At 42.1% G+C, this 13,670-nt stretch overlaps 1 protein-coding gene and 1 long non-coding RNA gene across 7 annotated transcripts in view; one reads left to right on the top strand and one right to left on the bottom strand.

Moving 5' to 3' along the window:
- Positions 1-8,127, bottom strand: part of LOC308176793 — a 41,165-nt gene extending 33,038 nt beyond the window's left edge. For 3 of the 5 annotated variants that reach the window (XR_013938619.1, XR_013938620.1, XR_013938621.1), the window contains exons 1-2: positions 7,457-8,121; positions 4,835-4,928 (exon numbers count right to left, since the gene is read on the bottom strand). This is a non-coding gene — a long non-coding RNA (uncharacterized lncRNA). Of the gene's footprint in view, positions 1-4,834; positions 4,929-7,456 lie in introns of all 5 variants that reach the window. The other 2 variants (XR_013938618.1, XR_013938622.1) reach the window with 2 other exon arrangements.
- Positions 8,128-8,221: 94 nt separating this feature from the next.
- CNEP1R1 (CTD nuclear envelope phosphatase 1 regulatory subunit 1) lies at positions 8,222-13,516 on the top strand. Of its 2 annotated transcripts, none has more exons than XM_080552999.1 (6): positions 8,222-8,362; positions 10,202-10,273; positions 11,316-11,389; positions 11,719-11,828; positions 11,946-12,000; positions 12,242-13,516. In XM_080552999.1, the coding sequence occupies exons 1-6, from the start codon at positions 8,338-8,340 to the stop codon at positions 12,281-12,283; spliced, it is 378 nt and encodes a 125-aa protein (XP_080409125.1). In that variant the 5' UTR covers positions 8,222-8,337; the 3' UTR covers positions 12,284-13,516. The 2 variants fall into 2 exon arrangements, with proteins under 2 accessions (XP_080409125.1, XP_080409126.1); XM_080553000.1 differs by lacking the exon at positions 8,222-8,362 and adding an exon at positions 8,425-9,225.
- Positions 13,517-13,670: the final 154 nt, after the last annotated feature.

The raw sequence follows: 13,670 nt of genomic DNA, 5'->3' as shown, positions 1-13,670 counted from the left end.
TTGTTACAGACATGCAAGAAGGCACAAGAAACATGGTTAAAGTTGGTTGCAGAGTTCTGAGAATTAAACTCTTGGGAACAGACCATTCATCTATTCCAACCCACAGAGGATTATTTTTGTCCCATTCTCTCCCCAACTTGGTTCCAGTATGATGCTGGGACTCAAATCTTACTCCAAGGGGAGGCAGAAAGAGACTAAGAAAAGAAAGCATTTGCCCAGTTCGTCTTGCTGAAGATAAGACGTGGTAACAGCACCAATTACAGAACCTGGTCCCTGCAACTCACACAAACTCATAGTAACTCCAACTTTGATTTTGCATAACCACCTAGTTGCTTCTTTCTCCACTATTCTGCGTGATCTTCTACTCCTATCATCTCCAGTTATCTCCTCTGGATACCTTTTAACATAAGTACTCTAGGAGGAGTATGAGGAAATAAAGCATCCTTTCATTACATATAGACCAGGCTAATAAAATGATGTTTTTGAAATCTATTTTGTGCCTTCCTCGAAGGGTAAAAGGCACATAAGCCTGGCACAATGTTTTAACTCAGGATTTTAAATGCTTTACCCTTTCTTTAGAGGATAACTTTCAACGATGGTAGCTTACAAAATCCAAAGACTTTGTTAAAATTGGAAGACTTAAAACAAGCAGAATAGTCATTAGCTGTACTTCAAGAGAAAATATTTTGGCAAGGGAGACTGCTCCGATACACTTCATACATCAGGCATCTGTGGACTACCCAGTTAAGCTGCTAGGGGGAGTACATATCTTAGTACAGTCCTTTTGATCTTGAAAATAAAGTATCCTATTTTGAAAACCATTATTGTGCTTCAGACCATAAGTAAACTAAAATGCTTTGGTAAACAGACAAGATGAAGAATGGGCAAAATAAAGCTTTATATTATATGCCAATTTTTTACATTATGTATTTTTATTTCTATCCTGTAGATTGGACAATGAAGAGCAGTAATTGATAGTTATTTGTCCATAGTGTTACAGAATGTAATAGTCAAAAATTGAACAGGTATTTAATTTCCTACGGCTATTCTTTCATTTAAAGTTAAATTTTGAATGACAGTTTGATTTGAGAAAACCCATGTAAAGACGTAAAGTCACAAGAAAAATACTTTTCATCACAGGTTAGAGTTCAAGTTGCAAATGGAAGGCCAACCTGTTAAAATCAGGTCAAATGCAAGTTAGTTTTGTACTCAGTACAATAATATTCCTGTCAAGCTGTGCATCTCTCATATATTCTTTTAAGTAACTCCCTAGTAGTTCATTAAAAAAGCCTCATTGTTACCTTCCTACAAGAGTCACTATAGCCACAAATGTTCTTAAAGGACCACACCATTTAATCCCATTTCAACATTTTTCTAAACTGCGTGAATATCAAACTAATCACATGAAATTTACTCATAATCATAGCCTAATCTGAGATAGAAGGGGTGAAAACCTTGAGCACTTTTCTTCAAACTTATTTAAGTATAAGCTATGAAACCCAAAAAGTTAGAAAATAATAATTTCCAGGTAGTTTGATTATGCTGTTTTCCATACAGCTAGATTTTGAATTTTAAGTTGAGAGTCAGTTTCCCTGACCACTTACGGAAAGAAAAAAATCATTTAAGGAAATGGGCAACTAAAATTACAAAATCCTCAAAAACGGCAGGATGATTCCAGAATAGATAGAGAATGCACGTTTTAAAAAAGGAAGGGGGGAAAAAAAAAAAGCCCTGTTTGCTCCTGAAACAAATCATAACATGGAATAATATAAGCATTTCAAAAAATTAGGTATCTAGAATCAAGCTTGTACACCACAGAATCTGGCAATTCAAATCACTACAAAAGCTCAAAAGCACCATCAAGACCAGCTGAAGAACATTCACGCTTTGCCCTCAAACTTAATGAGAACTCAGCAGCCAGGCACCCATAAGAGACAGTCAGTGCCCTGGAATTCAGCCTCTGAAGAGCAGAGCCTGGAACTTGATAGGCTTCAAGGGACAAAACATTTTCCTTCCCTGTTTATTACACCTTATTTTATACTCCCAAATGAGTACTACAATTAATATAGGTTTATTAATTAATAAACTCTAAGGAGAAGTGAAAAGGTCATGTTTACCCAAACTATTGACTGCCTGATGATACACTATAAGGTAGTTCACTCTGTTCCTCCTGAAGTTGTTTAACAAAAGCCTAAAGAACAGTACACTGACATCAATCATTGCAAAAGAACGCAACCCCAAGGGGACATTTAAACCAAGAATTCTGCTTACACAGTATCTTTCCAAAGTTTTTGCTTCATTTATTTTCCCTTGAGTAAAGAGGTACTGAACAGTTTACAAGAGAAAGCACCTTCATTAAGCATCAGCAACCTGAAGGATCTCAAGTGACTGTTAATGTTTCCCTCTATTTGCTTCCCAAAATAAGATGTGGCACTTGCACACCATTTGTATGCTCTAAATTAAGGATGCTTTTTGAATTAGTGTCTATGCTTGACCTGACTGAAAAGCTGCTTTCTTAACTTGCTGTAAGACCCCAAATCATACATACTGGCTTACTTCAGCCTGTACCACGAGATGTTGTCCACAGGCACAGCCTTGTGTAAAAAAAAAAAAAATAAGATGTCTTTCTGTTTTTTCGTCTTTTCATGTTTACATTGCAGTAGTTATGAGGATTCTCCAAAATAGAGCTGGGATATGCTGTGCTCTGTTTGTACTAATTGTTGGACTTCCCAAAGATCCCATGTTCTAGGACAAGTCACATACAGAAGATGGTGGAGATGATCTAATGCATGTCTTAACACAAGCAAATGTGAATGTGGTGGTGGTGGTTTTTGTTGGTCTTTTTTTTTTTTTTTTTTAAAAAAAGGCTTGATAACTTAACTGAGCACAAATAATTAAAGGCAAAGAATCTATCCAGTTTCCATATTCCGTCTAGGAACATTATATCTTTATAAGAAAAAATGTTCAACCAAAAGCCTCAGAAGAGATTATCTCCCACTTAACTAATAACTGCAAATTGATAGAGAAGAGCAATGAAAGTTCACTTTACAGAGCAATCATCACGTTCTTCCAGAACATGCTCTTTTGGAAGCAGGTAAGGGAAAGAGCAATGCAAGAGACAATGAACAATAACCAGACTTGTATGGTTTTGGTTATTTTGTTTGCTTTTGCTTTTAATAGACAGAACCTATGCTTAGAATGAATCCGTTTTGCAAAAGTAGCTTCAAACATTAGGAGTACAGGACAAGCAGATGGCTGAACGCAAACAACCCTCAAAGCAGCTGCTACAAATAGAATCTGAAGCTGAATAAAAAAGTTCCCAAAAATGTAGTTGGGAAATGGTAAGCAATATAGCATACCCCGGCAAACCCCCAGGGTATACGGCTCACCATTTCAAAAGCTAACAAACTTCCTACTCCTGTGCCTAGCACAAGGCAGACTACGCGCAGACGAGCTCAAGCAAGTGATCAGGTGCCAGCGCTCAGGGTGCTGTCAGCCATATGAACACAGCTGAAACTGCACCGCTGCCTGTCCTGTGGTGCTCTGCACCCACCACAGCTGCTCTTAATACCTTTGGGCTACGCTGCTCAGTGGCAGCTGCCAACTGGGGAGGGAGATGAGGACATAGCTACCCACAGGGAACCATCAGGCAGATGGGAACAACAGCCTCGCCACCTCGCAGCAGGCTGGTCTACCAAGAGCAAGAATATGAAACTTCTGTACCCAAAAGTTAAGAATCTACTTCTGCTTTCAGTCCCAGATTCCCCGCTTCATTAACAATAGTTTGGTTTTCCTATGAGCCATTGTTGTTATGGTGCAGTATCTTGGCCATAAATCTAAGGTTGTTAAATGCATTACCCTTATTCTAAACACACCCTTAAAAATTGAAAGTCAATAAAAACACAACTTTGCCACTCAGTATTATCCTATGTGGAACAACATTTGAAGAACTAAAGTACCCCTCAAAACAAAGAAAAAGCAGATAAATGCACGGCTTCCCTGTCAGGTAGGATTTTTTGGTTTGTTTTTTGAAAACCGAATACAAAACCATGGGAGATCATGAGCAATAAGAGACTGAAAAAATACTACTTGGGAATTAAATGGGAAGGACTAGGAACTGGAAAAGTTGAATACATACTATTCAGGACTGAACAGACATTCTGTTATGGTACAAAAACATGACAAAAAAGCAAACAAGAAGTTGCTGAGGGAGTTTTTTTCAACTTGATGTTATATGCCTAATAACCAAAGAGCCGCATTTTTCATAAACTCTTTCATATCAACAATTCTGTTACGTATTATTTACTCCAGAAGACATGGAATCCACATGGGCCTGTGACTGGGCTGAAAATCAAGAAACTTTGGTGATTAAATATTGAAGACAAACAGCAACAAAGAGCCACCATAGTTTAATTAAACACTGTGCTAATGAGAGCACAGAACTTGCGCAACATGCTTTTAGACAGCTATAATATGTTTTAAGAGGAACGATAAACTTAAAAGTTATCTTGGATGTAAGAAGCCTGATTTCTGAAGCACTATAGGGGATAAGAAAGGGAGTTTTACCTCTACTGTCCTAATTACCTAAAAGTACATAAAAACCTTACACACCTCTGTTCCAGAAAAAAGAGTGGAAGATGAATTAGCTTTATAGACAACTGAAATTCAAACATCGTTTAGTATCTCAAACCAAAACTTATCTTGTGTTCAATGTGGCAGAACAAGTCTCAAACTACAATTCTAAGAATTAAAAAAAAAATTAATCTTCTATTATATCAAGACACGCATTTTCATAACACACATGTATTGAGTGATTCATGTAGATTTCGCTTACATGTCCAAAGGGCCTTCTCTTTTCTACTGGATGTGCTGCTACTTGATAAAGCTGTTCTTCCAGGAAAAACTTCAAAATGTTTTCTAGAATCCCACTGGGAAAAAAAAAATATTCTGATCAGATTATTTTTGGCCAAAACAAGAAATACTGAATATGGATTTCCTTATAAAAAAAGTAGTTCTGTGGAAAAAATAACACTTCTCATGGAAAATGACATGGAAGGAAGGAAAAAAAAAAGAGACAGTTTCATGAAAAGATTTTAAGCTTCCAAAAATCTAATTACAGAAGGAATATAAAGCATGTAAACACTATCCTCCTATCACTAAATGTAAATTAGGGTAATAATCACCAAGCTTGGGAGGTAGTTACTACGATACACTGATTTATAAAAATATAGGATCAGTAAATTCAAAAAGACTGAATTTTAACAGCCCCAAGTGTTAACATAGTATCTCTGCAATCACATGTTGCCTCAAGAGGAAGGGACTGTCAAGAGAAAAATGAGCAAGAAAAGGGACTGTGTAGAGGAAAATGTGCAGGAGAAGGCTGGAAATGCACGCAAAGTAAGAAACAAGTGACCCATCCTAATTATCTCTGATAGCAGATGCTGCTAACAGATGCTCTCACATTATGCTTGAAGTACAGCTGTGAGAACCAGAAATAGATACCAAAGATGCTAAACTCAAAAAGATGCATCCCTTGCACCCCAAAAAGAGATACTTTAAATATTATTCTAGGCTGACAAAGCATATTTCTTCCAAGTGCCTCTGCATTATGAAGCAATCCAAATGTATACTAAACCCTTTGCTCAAGGAGTTAATATTAAGGCTTTGATTAAGGTGTCGGCAAGAAAAACATCAAGAATTATTAACAGATGCACAACCCTAAGAAACGGTTTATTCAAGCCATACTTGTAGTATGATGACAATTACTGTTTGGTCTCATTTACCTTAGCCAGACTCCAGTCAATGGAATTGTACAGAAGAGAGAGTAAGCTACTTGGAAAAATCAGGGAAATGTAAGCATTTTGAACCACCCAAGAAGTTTTAATATTAAAAATAAAGGAATTGCAATTGACTTTAGTTATCTCAAGGGGGCATGGATCTCATTGTTCTTGGAACCGTTTCCCCCAGTATAGGTTCAGCATTTGTGTCACAAATCATGAAAGCTTGAACAAAATCAGTTGTAAAATATCTGTATCTGTTCCAAAGTAAATAGCTAGAGCAAAATAAAAGAGAACAGCAGATCTGTACAGGAACAAGCTTACAGAAGTATAAATACCCTGGTGCAAATTACAACTTTCTGATACTTTCAGGATGCTAGAAATCTTTAAGGATTTCTCCAAGCACGCCATTATCCAGAGTAGCATCAAACTTTTTGGTGTCTGATGAATTTAAGTGTCTGCAAGACTCTACTACCTCATGTCCTCTAGCCAGAAAGCACGTTGGAGGAGGAGAGCTCTCAGCCTTCCTTCCTGAAACTGTTCCATATTTCAGTGAAGATCTTAGAAGACAAAGATCTACATGGACAAAGACAAATCATAACTTGCTTAGTGCCAGGATTTGGGCAATCCTCTGTGAGCACTGCTTTCACTGCTTCAAGGACTTGTTACGCACCTTACTTGAAACAACCACCTCACAAAATGCATAAGTATTCTTCAACAAATAGAACACAAGGTCTCCTCTGCCCCCTGTAAAATGCAGTGCTGCAGCTGCCCACAGTAAGCAGTCAGTAATTATACCCCAAATGACTGCAGCCTTGAGCCATTACTCTCAGAATAAACTGATGCTTCAACTTTTCTTTGGAATCTGTGAAAAGAGCCAAGACTATTAATTCAACAGCAGATTCATTCTTTAGTAATAAATAGTAATAATTCTGCAGTGCAATTATTCCTGTATTATTTGTCCTTTATTTCAGGTTCCCCCAGTAACTTCAGAACAGCCCTACAGCCAGTCCTACTTCCCTGACTATTCCTATAAACGCTGTTATGAGCAGAACAGATGGGAGTAGCACAGTGTCAGTTATCACTACAGAATGCACCACGGAGAAGCATCTGCATGCACAAGCATCACACTTTTTTTTTTTCCTCTTGCATTCAACACCCATTGCCATTGGCATTCAGGAAGAAGAGAAGCAAGGCCAGAGATTTGGTAGCTTCTACAGGGAACATGATTCTGTAGCTGTGCAAATCAGCTGAAAAAAACAGCCTAGACACTAAATCCTGGCCTTGGCAGGACTTGCACCAATGCCTCCTGCCCCCAGAGCCCCTACACCGTAGCACCTCGGTGGCTGCTGATGCCAGCTCCCCGGCCAGCCCCGTCCCACAGCCCCAGAGCCCCGTGCCCCCAGGGGAGGCACGCACCCTCAAACCCCAGCTCCCCACTGCCGTCCCCAGCTGCACGCCCTGCAAGTCGGAACAGCGCTGCCGGGGAACTGCTCCTAGGGCGGGTTTCAGTAGCGTGAGGCTTCTGAGCAAAGCTTAACACACACAAAACCAATTTGTTAATAAATAAAGAAAACTGTGAGCTTACTGTAGCTTGCTTTGGTCAAATCTGATGGTATTTGATGATCACCTTCTTAAGTGAAACAAGTACCACGCTGAGATGCCAGTAAAATATCTACCTGTGCTGAGGTGGGAGTTGTTGGGTCATGATGAGCGGGCTCCGCTCAATAAATACAAATTGTGCAGAGAGCAGCAGGCAGCACGTTGGAGTTCGGGCAGAGGGAGCTCCCTGGGGCCAGGTCCAACTCTGCCTGCTCCGTGTGTTGCGGAGGGGAGCCTGGGGGCGCACGGCTCCGTCCCTGGGCCACCACAAAGCATCGCATCCAGCCTCCGGTGCCACCTAGTTAAAAACCGGGGGGCAGCGTGCCGAGCCTCCAGTGCCTGTTACCTAAAAGCAGGGGGCAGTGCGCACATCCTCGGCCCCAGCGCACCTCGCTATACGCAAACCCCTCTGTAACTTTAACTCGCTGTTGCTCAGGGAGAGCTAACAGCCCGGTACCTGAGCACCCCAGCCGGGACAGCAGGAGGCAGCAGCAGGGACCTAAGGCTCAGGGCTGCTAACTTGGCGTGAAAGGGACGCCTACAGGGAGCACAGGACGCCACCAGGCGCTGCTTCGGGGCACTCGCCCCTTCTGGCAGCGGCCTCACGCAGCGCCACAGTGTCCGGGGCTGAGCAGCGCGGCCACCGGCGCCGTCCAGGGGCCGCAGCCCGAGGCGAGGCGCTCTGAGGCGCCACCACCCCGCGCAGCTCCTCGCCCTCCCCACAGACCCCTCTCTCTGACCGAGCCCCCCGAGCCCCGCCCCTTTTGTACCCGCTCGGACGAATGGGAGCCGCGCTTACTGAATGGGGCGTGGCGAACAGGAGGGGGGCTGCCCAGTAGGGCGCGGCATTGTTGGGGGGCGGGGCCGGGCCGGGCGGCAGGTGGCGGCGGAGGGGCGCTGAGGCGGGGAGCGGCGCTGTGAGGGGCGCGGAGGGGCCGCCGGGTGCCCGCCCGCCGCCATGAACTCCCTGGAGCAGGCCGAGGGTGAGTGCCCCGGGGGGCGCTGCCACCGTGCTGCGGGGCCGGCCGGGAGGCCTCGGCCCCCCCCCTCGGCCCCCGTCCCGGGGCCGGCGCCTCGCCTGCCCTCGGCTGGGGTCGGGCTCTCGGGGCCCGGCGGGGAGCGGGGCCGCGGGCAGGGGGCGCTGCCTCCCGGCCCCCGCTATGACAGGCCTGGGGGGATTTCGGCTGGGTAAAGCCCGCCCGTGCTGCCGCGGCGTCCCCGGCCGCGGGTCGGGAGGTTTTCCTGACAGAAAAGTAGGGTGTGAAAGGCGGCAGGAGCTGAGGCTCGGCGGGGGCGAGGCAGGCGCGTTGCCGACCCGCGCAGCCCCGCGTCGTCAGGGTCGCGTTCCCACGGCCGGACGAGCCGCGGCCGTCAGCTCTCGGGAGAGGTTCCTAGAGCGCGAATAGCCACAAATAAAGACGTTAAAGTGCCCGTTCCCCGAAGGTTTTGTGGATCCTCGCTGTTATTTTAGCGCTGTCTGCGTTCTCTGAGTGTTTTGGGGGGACACGATTATCCATCACCTGCCTTTGTGCCTGCAGGGTGCTGTTCCTTAAAGTTCTTTGAGGAAAGCTGTTCTTTGGAACAGGTTCTCCTGTGATGTCTTCTGGCTTCGGTGACCAGTTGCAGGGAACAGTTAATTAGCTGTAATTGCTGGCATGGGCTTGGCTTCCCCAGAAGAGAGGCGGAGGACTGACCGTAACTACCGGGATGTTGGCAGCAATTAGGAGCAGTTAGCTGTGCTGCGGCTCAGGGCAAGGTGCTGTAATCGCCCTCCACGAATTCACCTCCAAACCTCCTGGGAGTAAACTTAAAATTTGAAAAAATGCTTTAGTAATGATTATAGCAGGTGTGTTTCTTCTAATCTTGTTCTCTAATTGCTTTATGGTGGCACTTTAAATAACTTAGCAGTAGTTTTAAGTTGAAGGAGAGGATTTTCAGAGTGGTGTTAAGTGAAGCATTTCAGCTGAAAGCCTATGTGTTTATGCTATTAAAAATTTAACTCCAGGTAGAATTCTGTTTTTGACTGGAATGTTGTTAAATATTGACCTTGTTTTACAGAAGCTTGAATCTAAATTAGCCTGCAGGTGAAACCGCTCTTCGTAGGCAAATGTTGGGTGGTAGGCTAGGATTTTCAAACAAATTAGAAGTATAAATTTGAAGTGCTGCTCATCTTTTAACAGCAATTTAAATGACCTCGGGAAAATGATGGTGATAAGGAGAAACAGCTATTTAAAGAAAAAAATAACTGAAGTAAGATCAGTGAGCTAGTGTTTGCTGTGGGGATTATATTATTATTTGTATCTCTCTCTCTCTGTCATATGGCATTAAAGGTTCCTACAAAATGAAGGCATCAAAGCCACACTGCTACAAATAACCCCTTGAACAAGTAGCAAATCGCCAACCTCTTTTTTCACTGATATATAGATAACAGAACTTACTGGCTTCCTGATATACTTAATATTCTAAAATATGTTACTTCTTATTTGCGTGGAGGGGCTGTTTTAAAGTATTCTAAATCTAACTCCAGGTATTCTTAAAAGCTGTCTAAAATACTCGGGTTTCTTTACTACATTGATTTTCTTTCCAATAAGCAGGAATGTTTCTTGCATTTAGTATGCCTTCATCATTACAAATTTTTGCTAGAATTGTGTGGAGCTACTCTGACTTTACTGTTATTTCATCTGAATGATCAATGCGTTGTTTTCTCTGCCTGTTTAAGAAAGTGGTGTGCACAGGGAAAAAGTCAATTCCTTTGATCGTTTACATCACAATTTGACTAAATAGATGAAGATCTAATTATGCTTGCTGTGTATCCTTCTCAGATCTCAAAGCTTTTGAAAGAAGACTTACTGAATATATTGCATGTTTGCAACCAGCTACAGGACGTTGGAGAAGTAAGTTTGACATTCAAGGGATGAATAAGATTCTATTTTATAAGCATTTTAGATTTGCCAGCGTGTATCCCTGATTTGTGCTTGCCCAAACAAAAATCTGTGCTTACAGTCCCTTTATGGTTTCTGTGGCATGTGTATACTCTGCAACAAGGCAGTAATGTGTAAACCTACAGTTAAAATTTAATGTTTGCCTGGTTATTGTTCTTCAGAAACCGTGTAGTGGGTTCCAATGACAATTTCCACTGTTGCCTGAACACAAATGTGACAAATCAAAAAAATGTATGAATTCAAGGAGTGAGTTTATATCCAATATTCACAGTGCCAGTTGTCCTGGCAGATATGTTTTTAAAACTAATATTCTAGCCAGGGGGCAAGACAGAATGTGTTCAAGGCTGAATTATTCTGGAAGGAGTTGGGACATGAATTTGTTGTGTTTTTTTTTCTTTTTTTCCCGTTTTATTTTGGATTGTTGTTGGGTTGTGTTTTGTTGCTTTCTCTTTTCTGTTATTGTTGGGTTTTTTTTGAAGGCTTGTACTGCCTAGTTAGTCACTTCAGTTACCGGAACCAACCATGATTGGGTTAGATAGTCCCTATAAAAAAAAAGGTGAAGAAATTAAATCAGTGAGGCTCGAAGCAGAAAGAACTAAGGGCAGAATATGTCCTCATCTGTTCTAACAGAAAAGTTTGAAGTAGGGGGGTGAGAGGGAAGCAAAACGTTCCCTTGATACACTGCCAGTTTTGGGGTCAGTAGTCCATGGTAGAAACATACTGCTTTTTAGTTCTAAGATTCTGAAGTTTCCATGCAGAAATACGGAAATACAGAATACAGAAATATTATTCCATAATACAGAATACAGAAATATATTCCGTACAGAATACAGAAACTTTTTAGTACATATAATTAATTTAAAATGTAGGAAGACTGAATGACAATACTTTTACACCCACAAAAAAATATGCTTAAGAGCCACTGTTGAAAAATAAATGCTTTTCGATAGGGGTGACGTAGACTGCTTATGGCTCTCATTCTTTCTTTTATCAGTGATTCTGATAGTGGTATCGGTCTGCACAGCAACTGGTGCTTGGAACTGGTTAATAGACCCAGAGACACAAAAGGTAAAGATTGTGTTAGTCCTGAAGCTAATCTGCTTCGTAGCTTGGTGCTGCAGCTAAGTGCTGTAGTGCCTTGAAAGGGAAAAGGCTAAAGGTGGTTCTCCCATGACACCGGGAGATCATTTTCAGCTTTCGAGCTGGCTGGGCTAGTTGTGGAATGTCCTAGGACAGTGCCTGCCAAAATGCTACTACGTGAATCTGTATCTAAAGAATTGCTCACGAGTGTGTAGAAATGCCTAAGAGCAGTGTTTTTTGAATTCATTGAACAAGATAGCAGCTTTCTGTATGGTTTAAGAAAGTATATGCTAGGACTAATCTGATTTCTTTCCTAGGTGTCCTTTTTCACATCGCTTTGGAATCACCCATTTTTCACAATTAGCTGTATTACCCTAATAGGCTTGTTCTTTGCTGGAATACATAAAAGAGTTGTGGCACCATCAATGTATCCTTTGATCATGTTTGTCAAGTTAAGTGCTTTACTTATTAGTCAGGGTATTAGCATATGCTAACATTTACCGTGTGCAAGCGTTAGTTGCTTTCCTTGACACACTCCACCCAGTATAGCAGCCCGATGTCGAACCGTTCTGGCAGAATATAACATGTCCTGTGATGATGTAAGTGTTGGTGGTTCACTGCCTAAACCCTTTTTTTAAGATGCCAATAATTCAAAAAGGCATGCAAGGTTTTTTTTCTGCACAGCACTTACATACGCCGTATCCAGTTGTGTGGGTGTGTGTAAAGAATGTAGAACACATAGTATTTCATGTGTCTTTTTAAACATAGCCTGTAAAATTGAAGTGCAATTGTTAGGCTCAACTTTCAGGATCTAAACTTTATTTTTTTTCTGTCTTGCAGACTGGAAAATTAATTTTGAAACCTAGGCCTCATGTTCAATAAGGGCTGTCTTCCTTCAGTTTTTTCCACTGCCATGGAAACCAAAAATGACCTTTTTTCTAAGGTAGTATGACAGTAAAAAACAAAACCACCCAAACAGGACTGGTTGTCACTGCCTAGGAGTGAGAGTCTTACACAGTTGACAGTGAAGGTGTGCAATATTACTTTCTTGAATATTTATCCAAATTCTTTGTTATCATATCAGTGCTTTTGCTACTTCTGATTACCTCTTTTTCAGTATTAATGTCACTTTTTTTACTTCAGCTAAAACAGAACATACAGGAGGAGTATGTTAATTGGTTATAAAGTTGAACTTGAAAATCAAACCTCATTTATGTTATGTCTTTGTAAGCTGTTGTAAATAGCAGACTAAGACTAATGTTCAGGAAAAAAAATACATGCTATATGGATTTTTTGTTGTTCTCATGAACAGTATTGAAAGGAACACTTAGCATTCCTGTGATGTTTTATTAGCACACTTACTCATTACCGCTGTCCTTATCTCCTGGTCACTTTTTGGAACTGGCTAAAAGGCTCGCAGAAAGTCTGTCCATTTGTGCTGGAGAGAACTGGTCTTACTATTTAAGAACTTTACAAATATATCGAGGATCACATTTGTCAAGTTGTGTGTATATATAGTGCACCAGCCACTTTCATTGTGGTCACATGCAGCTCATTGATTGATCTGGTCACAACACTGCTATTTTAACGTTTTAACATTTTAAGAATTGTCTTAAATACGCTTGCACCATCCAAGTGATTGTAAAACTGTACTGTATCTTAATTCACAAGACCATTCTGGGTGGGTTTTATGCGGTGGTAGTCCGAATATGAAACTAGTATTCCAAATGTGTCGCTTCAGATTGGGTGAAGAAAACACAAACAGTGCCACAATAAAATAACAACGTGTTATTCAGAGTGTTAAAAACAAGGTGTGGATGTTACCTGCGGAAAGTGTAACTTTTCGAATAGCTTAGGCTGTGAAGAGTTCTAAAAGTTGTTTAAGGTGCCTTTTTAATTGTTTTGAACTCTTTTAATTGACTGAAAGTGCACAGCTGTCGCAACTTCAGTAACTCCAAGCTGGACTGACTTTTAAAGGCAGCCTGTCGAAGTACTCTGTCAGTGGTGACATGAAAAATCATCTGTGCTCTTCCTCTCATCCTTCTGCCCGTCCGTGCTTTGTAACTGCTGTATATTTTGTAGGTAAAGGTGTATAAAATAAACCCTTTGTACAAAGAGCTGTGCCCTCCTTAACGCACCGTGCCGCGGAGCACCGCCCGGCCCCAGCGCCCCGTGCCCGCTTCGCCCAGCGCGGGGGGGGGGGTGGCTGCAGCCCGGGGCCCTGGGGGGGGCGTTGGGCGGCGGGGCCGGGCCGGGCCGGGCGGGGCCG

Source organism: Anser brachyrhynchus (assembly GCF_964034855.1).
Source record: "Anser brachyrhynchus genome assembly, chromosome: 12".
NCBI classification, from domain to species: Eukaryota; Metazoa; Chordata; class Aves; order Anseriformes; family Anatidae; genus Anser; species Anser brachyrhynchus.
This window is presented reverse-complemented; position numbering and strand designations above follow the sequence as displayed.

Excerpts from the sequence above, each read along its gene's own strand:
- CNEP1R1 (XM_080552999.1), top strand. The coding sequence starts at position 8,338 with ATGAACTCCCTGGAGCAGGCCGAGG. Across the intron at positions 8,363-10,201 it reads CTCCCTGGAGCAGGCCGAGG|ATCTCAAAGCTTTTGAAAGA; the intron begins GTGAGTGCCCCG and ends TATCCTTCTCAG. Across the intron at positions 10,274-11,315 it reads AGCTACAGGACGTTGGAGAA|TGATTCTGATAGTGGTATCG; the intron begins GTAAGTTTGACA and ends TTCTTTTATCAG.